Raw genomic sequence first — 22,423 nt, forward strand, 5'->3', positions numbered from 1 at the left:
CTTCTGATTTTCTCAGATTTTCCAACAAATAAATATTGACTGCCAGCTGTGTGCTGGGCACTGTGACAGGTGTTGTGGATACAACAGTGAGTAGAGGTGACACCATCCCTGCTTCAATAACCCTACAACCTGATAGATAATTATCTGTCAAGCTCCTCTAAAAAAGCATATAGAGGGTTCAAGCCATGTCTTCAGAAAATATCTGCAGCCTTGGGACAGATCATCCTGACTCAAAATATTTCCAAAATTCTGCTCTCATAATGCTGGCCAACCTGAAGAGCCCTTACAAGAGCTCTTGTAAGTATTCTTGACCTTGGCTGCCATACTGGATCAGCTCTGGTCCCCCATGGTGACAGAAACACACACCCCAGATTTCCTTTGACATTCGATTTCAAATATTTTCCCTCACGGTCTACACATTAGAACACACGCCTAGTTTTTTGTTTGGGAAAAAATTTATTACCACTTTGATTAATCAATACCTACTACTTCTGCTCATATACACTTTGCTCCAATGGGGCTAGTCTCCCATTGTCCCCAAGGCACCCTGCATTCCTGTCCCCTCCCCACCATGGCACAGAGGAAACATTCTCTCTCCCCTTCAGACCTTTTCCATCCCCAAGACCTAGCAGCAGGACCAACTTACCTACAGACCCTTCCCAAGCCATCTCAGTCTTCTCTGACTGGTCTGCCCCCTCTGGAACTCACACCAAACTGAGTCGGATTCACATCACCAAGCACTTGGTTATAATCCTGGTTAGGTTATTCTGTTTCATGTGAAATAGGCTTGTTACCACCACAATTATAAACTGTTTGAGGAGCTGTGTCATAGTCAGGACATGCTGGAACACAGAGTAATTACTAAATACTTCTTGATTAAGTTTATCTGCCCCTGTTTCAATAACTGGGAGGCATCTAGGAGGATAAATGTTTCCTTTAAGAAAAGAATTACACTTGCTCGGCTACACTTGCCAGGCAAAACTTGCAAAAGGCAGGAACACTGAGTAAACAACGGCCCTCAGGAAAACTGGACGCAATAGCTGAACCTTTCTCAGGTCTACAAAATACATTAGTCCCCAAATATCCTGAATGTACACAATTTTGTAGTTAAAAAAATTTTTTTTTCAAGAGATGGGATGAGAAAGGCAGATAGCTAAGCTGGAAAGGCTTTTATTGTTTTTATCTTTAGTGCTCTTTGATGAAGATGCTATGGGAGTTATTTTGCAAGTGTCTAAGTGCCAAATGAAGGAAGTAATGGATCCAGTCTGCGCTGGGGGCAGGTTTCCCCGTTGATTTACTAGCATGTATAAACATAGGAAATCAGTTTCATTTTGGGTCAGATGACCTTTACGGTCCCACAGTGCAGGCTTGTTAATTTGCATTTGCAGTTAGTGCGCTGGTGACTGCTGGGGCTCTTCAAGCTGAAAAAGACTGTGGTTCAACCCCAAAATGAATGCGCTTTGCATTCAGTGGAAATCATTTAAAAATAGGAATAAAGCCATGCTTATTTTTAAAGATAGTGGTGTTGCAAGTCCATGCATGCATGCACGCATGCCCACATCTACACAGAGATCTTTAGGTTACTGGTTAGCTAGTATAAACATGGATAAAAATGCTTAAATCGGTCAAATGGAAATTTTGCAGCCATTTGCCCTGACTATATACAGATGTACCTTGGCGCTGAGAGATACAAATGGTTTTAAAAGATGACCTTTCATGTCTCGGAAAATCAAAGTCTCTTATTTGTGGCCGCAAGACTGCATGGCTGTGTCCCTTCCCAAAGAAGTTCTAGTGCAGGAGTGAGGAGGGCAGATGTTTGCAGCTTCCTAGCATGAGGAGGTTTCAGCTTAGGCTGAGGACAGGGAGACCAGCTGTTGAGAGCAGGTAAGAGACTGCGAAAGAACTCAGCGGCTGGAACCCATCACCTGGTACACTTGCACCTCCAATACTATTTTCTGAGAAAAATGTCTTTAACTCCTGGCCCAAAAAGTCAAGGAGAAAGCTCTTACACCTGTTCAAACAAGGGGCAGATGGGAAAGAAGGCGATGAATAACTAATGGAAGTAAAGACTGAACAACTGCAATCTACAGAGGGACCCCTCCCACCAGCTGCCCGGCCCACAGGCCAGCACAGTGTGGAAGGACCCTCTATAGCCTTTGTTCTACAGAACAACGGCAATGTAAGCATTTGAATAGCCTCCCAGATGGATTTCAGGGTCACCTGGGAAGGCCACTGATGTGGTTAAGAGTACGAACGCTGGAGCCGCTGCCTGGGTTTGGGGTCCTCTCTCCAGTGGAAAAGACATTTAATCTCTGTGCTGCAGCTTCACATCCATAAAATGGAGATAACAACGCTAGTTACCTCATTGAGCAGGGGGTGGGGTGTTGGAGTTCAATGCGTTAATATGTAATAAGTGCTCAAAACAGCACCAGGTACATATAAAGTAGTAGTTATACAGAAAGATGGGTGGGTGGGTGGATGGATGGATGGATGGATGGATGGGGAGAGAGAGAGACAGAGAGAAGACTTCGGCAGCTTCCAGCAACTCCAATACTTTGCTACCTGGACAGAAGCAGAAAACAGATGGGCTAGAGATTTCACTCTCTCGGTACTTTGAAGAAACCCAAAGAAGAAAGTTCATCAGGGTGATTCTCTGAGGACATGCATTATTCTAAAGTAACGAGGAAGAGTTGACTTGTCCATCAACCAGACCTCAGTTTGAATCTACATATGCGAGAGCCTGATAAATTGTAGTGTAGTCCCAGGTTCAGGGGCCGACAGAAAGTCATCAGATGACCAGGTAGCTTAGCTCCATTACACGAAAATTTCGAAACAGAAGAACCTCTTTTATTGTATTAGCCTGCCTCCCTGCTGTAATAAAAGAACCTCCCATGATTCCTTTCTGTTTCACACCACCTCCCCGCCCCCTAACACACAGAGGATGCCAGTGATGGACTGAACGAAAACAGGAGTGACTTGCCGCTCACCAACCTGGGAATCACTGCTGTTCTAGTCCTGACCTCTTCCTGTTGGAATCCATACACCACAATGATCTCTGCCTGGCCAGAATCTTTTTGTTTCTAGACTATTGATTTTGGCAACGCTGCTTTCAGAATGATCTTTCCCCTGTTTTCTTGACTCAGCAAATGCTTCAAGTCCACTTTGTCGACCCAGCTTCTGAGCCCAGCTTTTGGGCTTAAGAAATCTGTGTGTATTTATGTTAGATTTCATTCCTACTCTCCAGGCTTGGGAGATTCAGGCTATTTGTAACTAAGCTCCTAGGATGATCTACTTCTCTACTCTCCACTCTGGTCCAGCCTGTTGCCTAACAAGGATAAGGTTCCCTTCCTAATCCCAGGTCAGTTCTTCAGCACCTTCCTACCTGCTCCTCAACAGCTTCATCTCCTGTCTGCAGCCTTAGCTGAACCCTCCCCACCCCGGTAAGTGTTCTGGTCACCCAATTCCAAAATGGGGTGGTGTGCTCCCCACACCATCAATTCTCGGACACCAGCCTGGGTGTTCTACCATTCAATTCAACTCTGACTCTATATACCCAGAGACAGCATCAGATTCCGCAGGTTAAGGGCTCAGTCCCACAAGACTGCCCTCTGTTGCAGACTACCGGCTAGGGTTAGACAGGTTCGAGATTCCAACGTTCCCCTCACAGAACACAGAAACACTTTACTTAAAAGGATATAACTCAGGAACAGTCAGATGGAAGAGATGCCTCGGGCAAGGTCTGGGGAAAGGGCGGGGAGCTGCCGTGCCCTCTCCTAGTGCCCCACGCTCCCACATGTCCCGTGTTCGCCAACACGGAAGCTCCCTGAATCCTGTCCTTTTGGGTTTTTATGGAAGCTTCATTACATTACATATGCATGACTGATTAGATCATTTAAATCATTGGCCATTGGAGACAGATTTGACCACCAATCCCTCTCCCCTCCCTGGAGGTGGGGATGGGGGTGAGACTGAAATACCAACCCTAACCACATGGTTGGTTCCCCTAGCAACCGGCTTCATCCTTAGGTGGGGTCCAAAAGTCAGCTCATTAACATAATAAAAGACACCTTTATGGCTTTCAGCACTTAGAAAATTCCAAAGGTTTTGGGAGCTCTGTGCCAGAAATGGGGATGAAGACCAAATGTATATTTCTTATTATAAATCAAAATATCACACTAGGTACCTGCAAACATCTCCAATCCTCACTCTTGCACTAGGCAGCCCAGTGCTTCTCTAGGAAAGCACATGCAGATGGGACCACACTTAACTCATGCTTCCTGACCAGCTAGCTCTTGGGGCTCCCTGGCCATCTTTTCGCTATTTGCTAAGCAGCTATTCCAAACATTCATCACTTTTCTTGATCATCTCAGTCACCATCCTCTCCTCTCTCAAGTAAGCCTTTCCTCCATCTCTCCACGATTCAGTCTTTCTGCATGTTCGTCTGCACTTCAAGTACAGAGAGGTGAGATGATCACATGCCTCAATTAATGATACACCTTCACACTGATCTGCATCATTTTTGTTTTTCCCTTCATCCCCATCTCTACTCTAATTCTCTGCTTCCCAATTTCCCACTTCCAGGTACTCATGCTCTATAGTGTTACTTTACGTTTTAAATTTACAGTAATTGCATTGTGTTACAGATCTTGCTCTGTTTCTGTTATTTCACTCAATAAATGATGAACCAGTTTAAGGTTCATCCATGTTTCTGTCTATACACCTAGCCCGCTGCTTCTGACTGCTATTAAGTATTTCATTTCACACACGTTTTACTTTTATTTCTCTAGAGATGAATACCTGGATTTGCTCCAGCTCCCTGCTACTATGAATGACGTTGTAACGATCCTCATTGTATACGTCCCTAATTCATCTGTGTGTGCGTTTCTCTAAGTCATCACTCGGGAATGAACACTGTGAGGGCACAGTGTGTTCTTATACTTAATTTTCCTGGGTAATTCATTTTAGCTCCACTTACACCAAGTCCTCTATACTTAGTGATTAAATGACTATCAAGATCAAGAAAGTCTCAGACTGCACTGTTGGAAGAGTCTCTTTCATCAGACCAGCACTGAAGGTAGGCTAAGAAGCTGGATCAAGGGGCTGGATTTAGGATTTACGGTACAGGCAATTCCCTGTTTCAAGAGGACACAAATATAGAGGAAGCATTTTGAGAGATTCGAAGGGAGGTCACCCAGTAAACATAACAGATCAGCAAATATTCCTATCCCGGTTTTCTTCTACTTTGTCTTAGTGAGATGCATTTTGTCCTCACGTTGAACATTTTTATAAAAAAGATGGCCTAACTTACCACCAGTCAAAAAGACTTGGAAAAATTATATGTAACATTAATTATGAAAACAATAATTGTTTTCAATGTCTAAAATTTAAATGTATATGATAATATTTAATTTCAAATTTCAAATTATCCCTCCAAAAGACTCTGACATACCTCTTGTCCCAATCCCCTTACCCCTCAATCCAGGGCACAGAAAGTCAGTGCCATGAGTCAAAGAGGGTGAGGCTGAGTGGACATTCTTTGTTTCACATTATTTAGGGACTGAACATTTTCAGTAAATTTAAGATCTATAAAGAGAAATAATACTTTGAATGTTGGATACTAGACTTTAACTGTTGTTTACTAAAATACAGAGTTCCAAAAATTCATGGGATATTCATGATCCCTCATTAAAATTCACAAACTATTCATAATCACTCATTAAGAGGAAACAAAACATTTTGGCGCAACAAGACTGAAACTGGAGGCTGTCATCAGAGACGAAAACCATCTTTTACAAACACGCCTGCTTAGGGTCACATGGGCTGGAGAGACCACAGATCTAACCCCACCCCACAGGTATGGAACTTTTAAATGAGTACAGGAGACAGTTATTGACCACCAATGATTTTGTATTACCGATGGCACATTTTAGATTTTTAAGCTCAACTGGAAAGTAGGTGGCCCACGTCTGCACTCCCCGACACATAACCTGCCGACAGTACCGATGGAGGCTGGCACGCTCTCCCGCAGGATGGGCACGTGGCCTCACCGTTTTCCACGCGGAGCTCCAGGCTGCTGCGCCACCTGACTGCAGCTGGTGTGGATGATGCACCCTAAGTGCCCTCGTGGTGCACGAATATGCAGTCACAAACCCCTTCTTTTGATCTGCACACATTCATAAGGATTATTTTAAGTAACCTCCTCACCATGAGTGATTTTAAAATTCCAAGGACTCTTCTTCCCTTTCTTTCTGATCTTCAGGGTCTTGCTACTAATTATTGTGTCCATTTATCTCAACTATTCTTGTCTTTCTCCAAGGCGGATGAATGTTCATTCATTTCGACTGTCTACAGAGCTCCTGAAATCAGGAGCCATTCTGGAGGGTTTCTACCACTCAGCGCATACGGTGGACACACTGCCAAATACTTGCCTAAAACACATGTTTTAAACTCTAGGAAAAGCTTTTATAGCACATGCATGAATGGGCATGAAATGGCAAAAAACCAAACTGCCAGGAAGTCTGGGGATCATTTGATAGTGATAGATACTAAAATTAACTGGAGAGTAAAATATCTGAGTAAAAAGGGAAGGATTTTTTTCAAAGTACTCTTTAATCTGGAAGTTCCCCTTTCCCTCCAACGGAGAACACTTTATATAAGTCTGCCTTGTTAAAAAAGTACAGAGAATAAACTGTCCGGGGCATCAGACGAAAGCTAGTAGAAGCAGGGGATTTTACAGAGCTGCACGGGGACATCACGAACACCCTCAACACCCAACATTTTTAGGGATCTGCCCAAAAGTCAATAGAAAGAAATAAGGAGCAATTTTAGCACAGAGGATGAAGACTCTGACCTTAAACTCTGAAAATTATTAGCTGCCGAAATGGCTGTTGACGATTCTTTGTAGTTGGTCTATCCATCCTGAGAGAGGGAAATACAAGTCTTTTCCTGATTGCCAAACAACAAACGTCTTGCATTACAAATAGAGAAAATTTCTCACCAGTTGGTGAGTTCCACACCTCAAAGGTACTGTTGGTTATTTTAGGGAACAAAGTGCCTTTGATCACTTGATGGGCAGAGGGGGCTTGATCACAAGGCCCATGTTTGTGTTTCCCAGCCCACCTTGGAAAGCATGGAAAATTTATTCTCAGAAAAATGAAACCACACCCTAGAATTCCTTGCAATTTATGGGTGGGGAAAAAAGTCCTTAGGTGATTACTGTCTGAAAGGAACATTCTTGTGGCAAGAGAGGGCTGGGCTCCACACACCTGTTCAGCTTTTAAAAAAAAAAAAAAGCAAATGCGCAATCGTTAGAGAGTAATTAATCCATGAAAGGATGCATTGTGCCGTCCTGGTGTTTGCCCACCTTGAAGCATTAATAATTATTAACTTCAGTTTCTTTAACTCAAGGCGACGATGTTTTGTTAAGCAAGGCTGGCCACAGACTTATAACGGGGTGTCCAGGGGAAAATAAGGCCAAGATCTGTAGTTCCCTCTGGTCTTTTCCCCCGCTAATTCAATAATCCTTTATTGAATACCTACTATGTCCCAAGGTATCCTGTGGGAAAGTCAAAGAAAAATGTATAAAACATGGTTCCTGTACTCCCACGAGTTTACGAGCTCTTAGAGAGATATAAATATCAATCCAGTTTAATTCCAGACACTGTGTTAACTGCCAAAACAGAGGGATGAACAGAGTACTGGGGCGATACAAAACCTGGGGTATCAGAAAGATACTGTGATACAAGTATTTAATGATGCTACTTGTCTTTTCTCAAATTTTCTTCATGTGTAAAACATAGAGTCAGATGCTCTTGGACAAAATGAAATAAATAGGGTATGGCCTCTGCTGACTACTGTCTACTGAATAAAAATTTCTTGAGCATCTATGTGTGCCAGGCATTGAACAGGATATTTTGGAATTCCAGATGGCTAAGCATGTTTTTTACCTTCAAGGAGGTAAAAAAAAAAAAAAAAAAAAAAGAAAGAAATGGTTATCTATATGCCTGTACTAAGTGCGATCTTGTATCAGGTCAAAAGACCTTAAAAGGAAGGACTATTTTTTCACTAATCCTGGGCACCAAGCTGAGCTCACCTTGGTTTTACTGAACAAAACAGAGAATTTGGTGAGAATCCAGCTGCTATGAAAACCAGTCTCATCAAAGGCAATCAAAGCAGGAGTGAGCCTTTGGTGGTCACTTTGCACATCTGCTGATTTAACTCATACCAACTCAACCCTCAGGCGCCGTAAGTGGCAGAACCTCCGTGACTGGCTTTTTAGCGTCTTGCACAGAGCATAATTGAAAGGGGGCAATTAGTAGATATCTGATGAATTACAGAATCTCTACTCCCATGGATGCCTGCTCAAAAAGAGAGAATATTGTAAACATTTCATATATACTACAGTTCCACTCAGTGATTTTTTAAAAAAAAATTACAGAATAGGAAGATAGAAATCAATTTTAGTTCTCCCTGCTTCAGCGTCACCAGATGTCCCATGTCAGGTTCTATCCACAAACTCATGGGAAGAGGCCAACTATTAATTTCCCCCTGGCATGGAGCAGGATATAAACTTGAACTGTTGATACACGTGCTTTGTTCTGTTTGCCAACCTTTGCGTGTGTGTGTGGCGGCAGGGCGATTTCCCCTCCTGAAGTTCACCCAGGATTCAGTCTCCCCTGGATCTACTTGACCTCCAGCCGACTTATTATAGTTTTGTCAAAAAGGCTAAACAGAGAGAAGATTCTTGAAGCACATATAGTGCTTTCTCATACAAACTTGATTCCCAAAACGCCACCCAGAAAAGCCCATTATAAACGAAGACTGGGGGATTTCCTAGTAAGCTGTTGCCATGCTGCTGCAGTCCACTACAGTAGAAAGTGCCTCAAGAATCAAGCATTTGGAGGTTTAATCAGATTGGACATGGGGTATGGAGGCAATGACTCATCTCACTTATCTGACTCCCATCCTCAAGGTCATCTTAAGAGATCGTGTTATTGAGAAGACCACACAGTGAAGTCCTTTTGGTTCCTCTGGGTAGCAACATGGCCACTTCTGGGTGCAGAAAAGACCTCCAACTTTGACACCATCACACCTGTCCGCTGAGAAGCCACATGGGAGGGAGGGAGGGAAATTAAGAATGAACAAAAGCCCAGGACAGACTCAGTCTCTGCCCCCAGAATCCCTGCAGAGGAGGAGGAGAACTTAGTAAAGTATTGGGTTAAAATTACAAGAAGCATGAGTGATACCATAAGCATGACTTTAAAACAGTCATCCCTCGCCTTCTTGAAGAAACATTCTTTTGTATAGTCTCACCTGGAGCCAGACCATTTGAAAACTAAAACCCTATAAAGCTGTCTTATTTCTCACTCACCTGTCATCCTCTAATTCCACTTCTGAGTCCAGGTCTACCAGCCTAATTTGGGCTTTCTTTGTGAAATGCCTGTTCTGCACTAATCAGATGATTTTCCCTCAACTGACCTTGTCATTCAAAAGCCATAAGTCATTTAAAACCCAGTTTGCATCTGCAAGGAAATAAAAGGCAGAAATAAATTTGATTTTTTTTGCATCTTAATTACTCCCCCAGGCATTGGCTGCTCTCATTAAACTGCCTTAAGTCTTGAACGTGACATTTAAACTAAGAAGTCCGCGCTTCTTTCCTGCAGCTTTCCATTTCCTAACCAGCAGGATTTGTTGATCCTCACCTAACTTGGCCCGAAATTGGAGCAGGGTGACCCAGAGACTCCGTAGGGTCAGTCAGTCTGAGTTGGTGTAAGCCTGCACAGGTAACAGGCTGCCTTGCTAACAGCAGATGAAGGACCCAGGACCCTTACCTGCCCGGGAGGAGGGCTATACATGTACTTAAACACCTCTAAATGGCTTTCAGGCATTAAATGCGTATTGAGAGCCTTCGTCCTACATAGCATTACAGCAAGAGTTTTCCCAGGAATCCTAATGGGAATTTACAGAGGACAATATCTCAAACAGATGGATCAGCTACTACCAAACATTCAGAACAAGAGCACAGGAAAACCAAGTCACTCTCAACATCTATTTTTCCCCCTCCAAGTCAGTTTTATAAAACGGAACCACAGGAAAGCCAGCAAATGATTCTTTGCTCTTCCATAATGGCCCAAGAAAGCCGGTGGATCTGCTTAAGTAAGTGTCAGTAAAAAGCAACACTACGCTGCGTGAAACAGCCCCTTTCTCTGGCGTTGTGAGTACACATAATACACACCATCACAACCGTTATCTTTGTTCATGGGTGAGGCTGATCCTCAGAAACAGGACCCACTGAACAGAAGACCCACGTGAAGAAATTAAGTTAACCTTGCAGGTAGCTCAAAGACCTTCCAACGTTTTTCCATCTTGGAAAACCGACATCAGTCTGCCATGGTTACCAGTGTGGTGCTGGTATCGGCACCAGATCAACCGTGGGCTGCGTTCTCATCAATACTCTGATTTGCCGTCACCTGGGTAGGTCTGAAGGCTGTGGGTTCCCGGCACCCTCCTCAGAGGAATTCAGGACGTACGGTACTGTGTTCCAGAATCAAAAGTCAGTTTATGGTCCTGAGCCTGCCCTCGTATCTCCTCATAGGAGAGATGTGATGATTCAAAAGAGAATGTTGGTAATGCTTGAAAAATCTTCCTCAGGTGAATATATATACACTAGTTTGATTTATTTTAAATAGTACCAGATGCTCTTTTCTTTTTCCTCTGTTCCCTTGCGCTAGTTAATTTTATTTCCTAGATTTTTCTCTCCAACGTTCTGAAAATAAAAACTTTTTTTTTTAAGAGCTGGCACCTAGAACCTCTGAGATTCCCACCCGTGTGAGTTGTATCTAATCCAATGGTTCTGTCGTAACAAACTGGCCCCCCAAACTCTGATCTCAACCCAGATGCTAACGAAGATTCTACCCAAGTCACACTGCTGTGGTGACAGTGGTCTCTTCAAGCCCTATGGTTCTTACCCAAGAAAATTTTAGTTCCTTCTCCAAGGCTCAGGTGGTGCTCCTGGGATCGGGCCAGGCCCGTGCCTATAGGGTGTGGGTGTCCCTGCCACCGTCGACAGCTCGGGGTGGCTTCTGCCTATGTGACTAATCTCTGCATTGGATCCTGCTCATCTCATCTGAGGCTTTCAACAACAGGGTATTACAGATGTATTGTTATCATTAGCCCATTTTAGAGAATAACTTGGAGGCTTGTTCACAGCGAGTGGCCTGCTCAAGGTCACTTAACCTGTAGGTGAGACAGATACAGCATGCGCTCAATTTTCTGACTCCAAAGCCTGTGCTTTCCACCAGCCTTCCCAGGTTGAGGTAGACAGATGCAATGCCCACATTCTACTTGCATGCCCTGCCCACAACCTATGCCCACTGATGTGCCTTAGGTGTTTGCAAGCACAGACTTTGGAGACTGACCGCCAAGTATGGCCATGTGACCTTGGCAGGTTACTCAGCACTTTCTGTCTCCATTTTGTCATCTGTAAATTGGGGATGGAAATTCCTACTTCCTAGAGCTGTTCTGAGCATCAAATGAGTTAATATGTCTAAATCCCTCAGCTCCGTGCCTGGCCAATAGTAAGTGCCATGTCCATGGGAGCTCTTCTGTGCTTCAGGGCCCCTCATTCATTCAGGGAGTGAGAACTGTAGCCCAACAGTCTGCGACCTCCCGAGGGTCTGGAGGATGGCTGTCTACTCCGCACAGCAGGAGGCCAGCTCCATTCCAGAGCAAAGTAGTGGTCCCAGAAAAGGCCCATGTTAGAACGCATCGCAGCCCAAGATGCCTTGATGTTCAAAGTCAAGTGTCACAGCCGCTTCCCCCTGCGGTAGATTCCCTGCTTATGACATCAACCTAGAGCACATGAGCTGAACCAGAATCACTGGAGATGACCCGACGACAGAAAGTCTGTTTGGAAACGCCATCATCTTTTGAAAAACAGCAGGTTGTTCTTTTCCCCGACAGGAATCAGTTTTGCTCTAATAGAGGGCCATTCTATTTCCCCCCAGAATGTGAATTCCATGCACAACTCAATACCTTAAAAAAGGCATTTATTTTTCTTGGGCCTTTGAGAGAGACTTTAAACTGGCAGGAGAGAGCAGTGAGGCAGCGCAGAAGGCTGTGAGTTTCAGCACGCTACCATGAAACTACATATATTTTTTCTTTAAAAACCCACATCTGAGGGTTCCAAACCACGTGCAGCACCCCCTACTATTCTGCTTTTGGCCCCAAAGCCTAATCACCGTCATGGTCACAGTTTATGGAGCACAATGGCTTTGTTCCTTTGCCTCCCCACCATCTTGTCTCTCGAGATTCTGCACCATAGCCTCCTGTAGCCTGCTTTTGCATGTTTAAATAAATGGGGAATTTCAGAATCTGGGGGGGGGAAAGCCTGCTGAAGACACTTCAGAGGGATGGAGAGAAAAAGAGCACCACATTATAAGAAGATGAGCACCTGGAAAGAGCAACAGCTTTGCAGTGCTTCTTGAAAAGATGCCTTCTGAACAGCCAGTCCCAAGCAGGGCACTGCTTGTAGGTTTGTGCGCTGAGCACCAAGCAGCAGAAATTTACGCAAAGGCACAAGGGCCTTTGGGCCGACACTGATGCCTGGAGTTAGGACTCTGAGCCTGGGCCTGATGCCTTCTGTAGAGGTGGCAAAGACCAAGGTTTCTGGAAGAGGCCACTGTCTTGACAGACAACCCCACCGCCCCCAGAGCTGCACACACACAGCTGTACTCACCGCGACTTTGGAGGCGGCGGGGGAGGCGAGAATGCCTCAATCCCACTTCTGTCCTTGGGAAACTCAAAGGCAAACGAGGCCGATTTGCTTATTCCGGTCCCGGCTTTGCTGTTCTGCCCAGAGGAGCTGTCTGTGGGGTGGAGGCGGTGCCAGGTGGAGGAGTTGGACGGGTCCGTGGGGCCATTTTCCACCTCTCTCCCCCAGCTTTGACTCAGCAAGTCCTGCTCAACCTCGTCCTCTTCCTCTATCCGGCACTGGCGGCTCCAGGCCCCAGTCTGGTACCGGGGTCGCCTCTGGTCCAAGGCTGATGTGGTAGCGGCAGGCGCGGGGCCTCTGGCAGAGTCACTGGTGAGGACACCATTGGCCCGGCAGAAAGACGCGGGGTCAACGGGGCCCTTGGATGGAGGCTGGGGCCCAGTGACTCCTGAGTTCCCTTCGTTGAGGTCGGACAGTGGGGAGGCCGAGAGGGACACCGGGGACCCTCCGGGGCTGCTCTTGGACAGCTTAGGGGGGATGGCAGGCCTCCCCTTGGGTGTGTTCTCACTGGCACCGTGATGGTGGCTCTCCCTGGAGCTGAGACCCTGCCCAGCTGAAGGCTCCCCTTCCCCGGCCTCGGAGGCCTGGCTCAGGGGCCCGCGTGGCCACTGCACCCCCACCGAGGAGTCAGGGCTGCTCAGGTAGATGGTCCGGTGGTCCTCTTCTGGGTGGGCCGCCATGACTGTGATGGTGGCCGCCACCTGGGGGGCCACCTCCGGGCCTTCCCTGTCCTGGCCCCAGCCAGACGCTGTTTTCTGAGCCCAGGTGTTCGGCGTCCGCACCTGGCCCTGGCTCTGGGCCGCTGCCGCCTGTTCTGCCTTGGCCGGTGGCCTGGAAGGCACTGGATGAGCCTTCTTCCTCTTGGTGCTCTCAGCATAGATGGGTTCAGGCTGTGCAGCCTGCCTGGAACGGGCTGGGGGCTGGAGCTCCCCCGTCAGCATGAGGCACCTGCTGGAGAAGCCCCCGTGGCCGCCAAGGTCCTGCTGCTTCCCGGGCGCGGGTTCCTTCACGAGGGAGCAGTAATCGCTCTCAGGAGGGGGCACCGCGGGGCTGCTGGCGCGGCTGCTGGCGCTCCCGCACGAGAGGCCATCCGAGGAGCTGGCAGCCTCGGAGGCGAGGGACTGCTCCTTGGGGCCCAGGCGGGGCGGGTTCTGGGCCGGGCCCTGGCTGCAGCCCTCCCTGGGGACGCTCAAAGCCCGCTTCTCCTCCTCGGCTGGCCTCGCACACACCCCCTGCTCCCAGCGCGCCGGCGAGCAGTCCCCGCCGCCCGGTCTGCGACGGGAGCCCTCGGCCTGCGCGGCGGCGTCCGCGGCATCCGGGCTCCCGGGGCGACAGTCCAGGATGGAGCAATATTCTCCCCCTTCGCTGTCGCCCGAGGGCGAGCACCTTTGATCGCTGTCATCCTCCGAGGGCAGGGACTCCCGCAGGGGCTGTGCGGAGGGGCAGGGCCCGGGGCCCTTGTGGCAGCCCGACGGCATCCCGGCAAAGGCGGCCAGTTTCTGGTGGAAGCTCTCCTGAGGGGAGGTCAGCTCTTGGTGGGGAATCGTGCGTTTTTCTCGTCCGAGCTTCTCCTCCGGGAAGCTCACCGGGTGGAAGGCGGCACTCCGTTCCCCCCGGGGCTCCAGGCTGCGCACGCCGACCATGGCATAGGCTGGGGGGCAGCGAGGGTGGCCGTCTGTGGGGGCCGAGGGCCCAGCAGGCTTCTGGACGCCCCGGAAGCTGCCCAGGTAAACGACTGGCACGTCTTCCTGCTTCGGGAGGGGGAGCTTGCTGGGGGCTCGTCTCCAGATGACCTACACAGCCCCAAGGTTAAAAGACTTACATTAGACCTTGTCAGAGAAAAAAGGAAGAGAGAGAAAGTGAGAGGGCAGGGCCACGACACCACAAACCGCCTTCCGAGCTGCCGTGAAGCAGCCGGGCAGCACACCTACCCTCTGATCTCCCCACAGCCTTCTCATCCTCCCTGGGGCCCCGTGGAGCCGCTGGTCTTCCCAGACACTGCACGTCCCACCCGTGTCTCTAATCCCTTCTGCTTTGGTCTGTGAGGTAGGGGGGCAAAAAAACACTAAAAGAAGAACATTTTACCTTCTCCCTTGAAACTGCTGGATAAGATAAGTTCTCCTGAGGCTTTGAAATAGAGTTTTGGGGTTTTGTTTACTTTTGCTTTGTGTTCATTAGTCTTTTGATAATGGTGTCACGACACGAAGAAAACAAAGTCATGAGGCTTTTAAAAACACCTTGGGTGGACGGTGGGGTCAGAGGGCAGGAGGGTGAGGGGTGGTTTCCGAGCTGGATCCCAGCTCACGTGCTTTGCTCTGAGCCGTGCTCTTTCCCCCAGTTACAGGCAGTGACCTCAGTCTGCATAAGTGGCTGGACCAGTTGAGCTAGAGACAGCAATGTGGGCTGGTCATTCCCATCACTGAAATCACTGTCCCCTCCTTCCCCTCTAGTCTCCCCTACCCAGACTTTTAAAGCAGCCTCAAGGTAGGGCTGGCCTCTGGCTCTTTCCAAGATGATTCTGAACGGAAAGAATCCCTGGTTTACATCTGTGATGGTCAAAGGTATTGAGAAAGGCCTGGAGAATGGGTGTAACCAGCTTCCAGAGAATGGAGCAGCTCTGAAGGGGATGTGAGGCTGAACGCAGCCCCAGGAGATGGCTTGCCTCACTCAAGCCTGCCTTGATTTAAAACTGAACTCTGATTTCACATAAGCTCACACATCCTTCCAGACCCACTCACCGTGACAGCTCAGGAAAACGAGAACAGGCAAAGAGGTCAAACAGGTCACAAGCGGTTCTTAGAATATGCCCTAGACATGCAGATTCCCAGCAGACGTGTCTAGAGGCAGCAGGCTCCACGTGCTCTCTGAATAACTAGACCTTGGTCAGGGTCACCTGGAGCGTGAGCAAAGCGGTCTCATCCCTAAGGATGTGATTGTCTTTAGTGATCCTGGGTCAAAGCTGGAAAAATCCAAGCTTCCAAACTGGAAATATGAACACTGGCTGAGAATTGGATGATATTACAGAGCTGTTGCTGACATTTTTAAGTGTGATAATGATATTTCGTACAAAGACTTTATTTTTCGAAGAGGTACCTACTGTCATGATGCAATATCTGGGGTTTGCTTTAAAATCCTGGGGAAGGGAGGGTGGGGGCGCGGGTAGAGACGGAGCAAGATGGGTCATGAGTTGATGATTGTTCAAGCTCATGCGGCAGGGTGGTGGATGCATGGGATTCCTTAAGCAATTCTTGCTACTTTTGTGTACATTCAAAATGATCCATTAAAAAAATTCTTTTTTAAAACTTTTTAGAAAAAGCTTCATTTTGGTGTGCCCTGATGCAGTCTCCAGATGAACTTGGAGGGACTGCATTAATGGTTCTCAGCCTAAAGGGACCGAGAGAAAGGAGGGCATAGAGAAAAGAGGCGGCGGCAGTCAGGAAGGAGCGGTCTCGGGATGAGCCGATGGGAAGCCATCCTGCAGGAGTCCTGCTGGAACAGCCCTCCCTGGCTGCCTGCCCGTCACCAGTGTTACAACAGGAGCAGCCCCGGTAAAAATACCACGGGGCTGAGTCAGCCTCACCTGCGTGACGTCAGCACTCATGCCAGCCTCAGTCCACCCATCAGAGGCCTCAGAGCTTATCATGGTGGGCTTTACGGCAATGGTGGGCTTGGAGTAGGGCGAGCTGCTCAGGCCGTCATCTTCCGGGCGGCCACTCTCCGGCCTGGGGGGCAGGCGAGGTGGAGGGGGCAGGCTGCCGGTTCGGGGCTGGGGGCGGCCGGGCGCCAGCTGGTGGTCGCTGCGCAGGCAGAAGCAGTTTTTGCAGGACCCGGGCTTCCAGATGTGCTCCACAAAGTCGCTGCACGCAGACATTTTCGGGCCCTCGGGGTTCAGTGGGATGGTCTGGAGCATCCTGAGCAGCGGACGGGGGGCTGGTTCATCTTGCGACCGGCTGCCTGGCGTGGTCTCGGGGGAGGCAGATGGGGCTCACGGGGCAGCATCCTGGAAAGGCAGAACACTTGCCTGGTCAGAGCGCGCCCCTGCCAGAGGATGGGGGCATGTGATCAATTAGAGTGTGATGATGTGACTGGGGAGCAGATGGGGAAGGAGGCAGAATGGAGGAGAGAGAGGTAAAGATGAGTATTCTATTCATTCCGAGGCCCTCACCCACCTGTCACGAGGCTCTTAATCACGTTCAAGTAGTGTGGCCTTAGAAAAGCTGTAAAAACTAAACACAGCTCTGTTGTGTGAGTGGAGAGTGTAAAAGACACTTCAGTCCCCTAAAATCCTGAGTGCTCAGAGGTATGGGGGCCACTAACAGGAAGAAATCACACAGGGCTGGAGATGAGAAGACTGTGGTTGACCCATGCATCCCCTGCTGCTAGGGGTCTCGAGCCCGGGTCTCTGCCCTGGAGAAACAAGAACTACCAAATAGGACAGCAGGTAAAAATCGTGGCTTCTGGAAGATAAGCCACAAGTTTTAACCAAGAACGATGTGCGTGGGAAGGTATGCCTGGGCTCTGAAATCACCCTGCGTAATCCATACCTGTGACGCGGGGGAGACAGAAGAGGTGAGACAGAGGAGAGGTGTGGTGCCGGCCTGCCCCCCAGGGATCCTGGTCAGGAGGTCTGGCATCTTGGGAATGCACTCCCCACCTGCGGCCCGCACCTTGCTTAACAGGCCTTATTCAACCCAGGGCTCAGTGAGATCAATACAGCCAGAGCTGCAGGGCCGGGGGGGAAACCGAAAGAGAGGTTCATGGACATGACAGCCCTGTGGTCTAGGGTTGGATAGGCTATAACAGGAGGAAGAGATGATCACAGTTATTTTCCCTACGAGAATCCTGGAGGCGAGGCAGTTAGCTAGCTGAGTGTGTTGCCTCTGAGAGTAAAACTGAAGGCAGAGAGTTTGCATCACTCAGTAAATTCACCACTGAGGGGGGACTCAAAGAGTTGCAGATTTTAACCCGTTAACCTGAATAACACCCATGAGATAGCTGCCATCCCCATTTTACAGATGGGAAAACAATGGCAGCAACATAAACTAGGACCTGTCCACAGACACAGAGAGTTTAGGGGTTCCAGAGAGAGAGAAGCCAGCTCTCCTGGCAGCTCCTCATGTCACCACTTCACTCGCAATGTTAAGTCACTCGCCATTATCATGTCTGCTGCTTTTTGCTCTTCTTTCCTCATTTAAATGAACTGTCTTCTCAGAAGGGGAGTGTTAGGAAAAAATTGTCCTGAAGACTCTACAGCGAATAGACGCTCTTTAAATAGAGAGGGTTTGGCCCTGGGGTCTGCTTTCTGCTTTCCTCCTGTGAGAACTGGCTCTGAGGTTGATGTTCTCCACATCTTCAACAGGACTAACCAGGTGGAATGAGCCAGGAGCCACAAAGATCATTCCGGAATCTCTGTGGGAAGAGCTCTCTTTCTGGTCTCCCACACTCGCAGACAGCGGTGCTTATTCAACGAGCGCTGAGGCTAAACTGGCCTCTTTTCCCTCCAAAGTTAACCAGGAAGCCCACTGCAACATCTTTAAGCTAAATGAACTCTCTGAAATAAAAGACAAGTATGTGTCTTTCAAGACTGTTGTTAGGATCTTATGCATCAAGATGACTGTGGGTTCGGTCTTCCAGCTCCTGTAAATACACCCAAGAGGCAGGTTCATTCCTTGCCAAGTTCCCCAGAAGAGGTCACTAAGCTTCAACAAGCAGAGGAGGAGAGCAAGCATTTTTCTTTCTCCTACAATCCCAGCCATGGAGAATTTTAGGCTCTGCTGCTAAATTCTGGAAAGAGGAGAAAGTGGAGGAGGTATTTTGGTGTTCAGTAAGGCAAACCTCCATACCCCTGCCCTGAGGTGGGGAGAAGTTTCTTTCCTGGGGGTCCTGGCCCCCCTTCTACTTCAGACAGAGCCTCCCGCGCCCCAGGGAGGGATGGAAGGAGAGAGCTTGCGAATCGGTTCTGCGTGGGCTCCTCTTGTTCCTGCGGCTCCTCACGGGGCTGGGCTACCTGAGGAGGGGGCATCCTACAGATTCTCGCAAAGAAGCCGCTTGGGGTGGCCACACCTCACTTCCTGCTCCACAGGCAACGGACCCACACTTGTCGTGGTTGCTTGGTGCCGGAGGTCCCCCTCCTGTGCAGCAGATGGCCCACGGCCGCCCTGGCACGGTTGGCAGGTTCTGGACTACCAACATTCGGGAAGCTTCCAGAACCCCTCACCAGTTCATGAGCACTCTCCTCGCTCCCATCCTCAGCTCTGAAGTTCTCTGACGGTGGGTCCAACTCTCACGACACAACTGCTCAGAGACTGGAAAGGTTTTTCAGGGAAAAGGAATGAAGACAAGAAAAGAATGAAGCTCTGGGCTCTGCACCATCCCTGACTCACTACACATCCTGTTAAAACTGGTTTCTCCGTCACAGCAAACAGAATTTATCACTACATCAAGCCAGAAATGATTCTCTCTGTCTAGAGAGGTTCTGTGCTTGAAATTATATCTGATTTAAGTAAAGCATGGTGGAAAAACTCAAGTGGCACTCACAAAGCAGGAGCCCTGCCCGCCTCCCGGGCCAGCTCTCCACAGCCTCGGAATGGCACCTTCCCAGCCCACATTCCTTGCCTCTGAGGGTAGGCAGCCCCCAGAATTATGCAAATTCCCCCATTTCAGTGGGAGGCAGCAGTGTAAGATGAGAAAAAGATCTCAGCATTCTTTCTGATCCAAGTCATGATAAAATATCTTTGCCTCTGCAAACTTCTGCACCAGATTTGTGGCTAAAATGTGCAAGATTGAAGCTGTCAGATACACGCCCACCTCACTGGAAAAAGAATCCGAAGAATGGTGACCAGACCCATAAAATGAAATCTTTGGGCTCCAAATGCCCCTTGTACTTGCATCGAAAGTTGTTCACGCCTCACCCTGAAGGGACAGAATTCCAGAAAACACTCATCTAAAAAATTTATCTGTATTACAATTAAATGAATGCAACACTGGAAAAAGAGAAATATTTATGAAACTGTTTGTCTGGATTTCAACACTCCATTGACAGGGGTTGCCCAGGCAGAAAGGAGAAAGTGACAGCCTTACCTGTCCCTCCCTTCCACCGCACACACAGAAAGTCATGATATTCACCCAACTTTTTATTTCCTTTTTCCTTCTCCAGTGCTATGTAATCCAATCTCAGCATTACGAATGTGGTTTTTGTGGGTTAGATCCATTACATGCTAAACTAGGAAGGAAGATACCTCCGTTCCACAAGACCCTATGATAGTGAAATGACCGCAGAATTCCCAGTGCTTCCTGTCAGATTTCCGGCTCAAAAAGGGAAGGGGTTTGTTAAAGATAGTTCAGGCCAGTGATCAATAGGGCCTTCCCAAGCTGACTCTGGGCTGGACGCCTTGCAAAACTCCTCCCTCCTAGACCTTTGGGCTTTGCTATCCGCTCTGCAAAGCCATGTGCTTGCTGGCTGAGCTTCACCTGAGAGGAAAATACACAGTGAGCCGGCCCTGCTTCCATTCTCATCCAGGAAAGTGGAGAGGTTCTATTTTTTCAGTGTGTGTCTGTGTGTCGCTGGGGGGGCGGCAGCACAAGCAAAGGTTAACAAGGTACCCACAGTAGCCTTTCAGAGGGCTCTGCCACGGCGCAGGAAGAAGGCATCGTCTCGTTCCCCCTGGAGACCCCCAGGCTGGCATCAAACTCGGGGCTGCCTAAAAGGCAGCTACTAACCTGGGGCCCCAAAGCATCACCCCCGGGGGCCTGGTCCGAGCCGCCCCGGGCGATTTGACAATCTTGCGACCGCGGAAAGGCAGCCTCCACAATAGCAATCCCCAAAGCGCTCCGACCTCCTGCCCCAAACCCAGCAGCCAGACCAGCGAGACACGCACAACAGTCGGTCCCCCTGCGGGAACTCGGAGCAAAGTTTCCCCGTTCGAAACAGCGTGATTCTCGAATGAATCGAAAACACCCCTCCGGCTCCCCGGTTCTCGGGGCTCCGCGCCTCCTCCTCGGGCGCATCCCGGGGCGCACGCGGTCCGGACGCTCCACCTTCCCCCAGTGGCCGCCTGTCACCCCGGGGACGCCGACGGGGGTCGCCCGCTCGGCAGTCACCGCGCTCCCCCGGAGCTCCCCTCTGCGGCCACGTTTGCCAGACAAAAAGAGGCCGACTTTGGAAGAGGCGCCGCGGGCTCACCTCGGGGCCGCGCTCCCCCGGCCTCGCTGCTGCTCTCCGAGCCGCCAGCCGCCCCGCCGGGCGCCGCCGAGCATTGTTTGGAGAGAGTGCGCGCGCGGTGCGTGCCCGGCCGCGGGCGGTGTCGTCTGCCCGGGCCCGGCGGCCGGGTGGCAGCTGCGCGCGCGGCTCCGCCCCCTCCGCCTCCGGTGGCGCCGCCCGCCCGGCCCCCGCCCGGCCCCCGCCGCACCTCCGCTGTCCCTGCCGCCGCCCCGCGCCCCCCGCCGGCGGGCACGCTCCCCGGCCCCCATTCCTCCCCACGGTCCCCGCCCCGCCCCTCCCTCCCTCCCTCCCGCTCCCGACGGAGGCTCCGCCCCCAGCCCAAGACTTGGCGCCGTCCGACCCCCCGAGCGAGCGCCCTTTTGCACCCCTTTCTGCGGAGGGCCCCGCAGGGTTCTGCAGGGGCGAGTTTCGGTGTCTGCAGCCTTCCTTTTCCCATAAATGTGCGCATAGGTATGTAGGTGTCCTGCATCCCTTCATCCTCTCTGCTCGGCAAGACCCTGAGAGGACGAGAGTGGCGTGGAGGGTACAGAAACCAGAGGGTACGAGAGAGGCGTGGAGGGTACAGAACCAGAAAGCGAGGGGTCTGGAGGGGAATGATGAGGTCAGGACCGAGACGCGTTCCGAAAGCTGCGTGGGCACCGAGATTGCCAGTGACTGTTGCAGGTGGGAGGAGGCTGACGCACGACCCAGCCCGACTGGGAGTCCTGACAGAGGGTTTCAGGTTCTGCTCGGCCCCTCGGCTTAGGCCTCAGGCCAGTGGCTTAATCCCGTGAACTTTAGTTTTCTGAAAGTGGAATACAAGGGTTGGAGTGGAAAGAGCTGGTCTTCCTCCACGCGGGGAGAGCGAGGGCTTCTGCGGGCCATATTACACCTGTGTTTACACCGTTTCCAGTAAGTGACTCATTCACTGAGATAGAATGAGTTTGAGATAGTCCTCGGGCTAAAAATCTTTTAACTGAGAGTATGACAGCCTACGACCCAGTTGGTCCCCTCCCTTCCTCCTGTGCCTGCAACAGGCTTGCACCTTGACCTGGGTGTTTCCTCAGGCAGCCGGCACCAAGGTCACCACCTTGCGCCCGCCTGCTTGGGGGGGAATTCGCTAAATGGAACAGGAAAAAGACCCCAGAAAAACACCTGTGGTCTTCTCTCTGCTCCTTCCTCCTCCCGAGGGGCAGTGTATAGAAACTCCAGTGGGGATCCTCTGCCAGGCAGCCCACCAGGTTGTGCCTGTGAACCTCTTCCCAGCCCAGAGGAGGAAGGCTGGTTCTGCTTGAGAAGCCTGCACTCTTAGTGATCCTGTGGTGACATAGCAGGACTGGGAGGTGGGGAGAAGACATGTATTTACCGGGAGTTTCTGTGTGAGAAAAGGAGAAAGTTTAGAAGGGATATTAAAAAATACTACCTGTGCTCCAATGTCACTGATTTCTCCT

The 22,423-nt window shown here is 49.7% G+C and overlaps 1 protein-coding gene across 1 annotated transcript in view; it reads right to left on the reverse strand.

Annotated features, from left to right (window-relative positions):
* PRAG1 (PEAK1 related, kinase-activating pseudokinase 1) overlaps positions 1-21,061 on the reverse strand; it is a 46,944-nt gene extending 25,883 nt beyond the window's left edge. The window contains exons 1-3 of the mRNA XM_057697887.1: positions 20,955-21,061; positions 16,353-16,772; positions 12,737-14,565 (exon numbers count right to left, since the gene is read on the reverse strand). Coding sequence (XP_057553870.1) covers positions 12,737-14,565; positions 16,353-16,682 — 2,159 coding nt within the window. The 5' untranslated portion in view covers positions 16,683-16,772; positions 20,955-21,061. The remainder of the gene's footprint in view (positions 1-12,736; positions 14,566-16,352; positions 16,773-20,954) is intronic.
* Between the last annotated feature and the right edge of the window lie 1,362 nt (positions 21,062-22,423).

Source organism: Hippopotamus amphibius, chromosome 10 (genome assembly GCF_030028045.1).
Source record: "Hippopotamus amphibius kiboko isolate mHipAmp2 chromosome 10, mHipAmp2.hap2, whole genome shotgun sequence".
NCBI lineage: Eukaryota > Metazoa > Chordata > Mammalia > Artiodactyla > Hippopotamidae > Hippopotamus > Hippopotamus amphibius.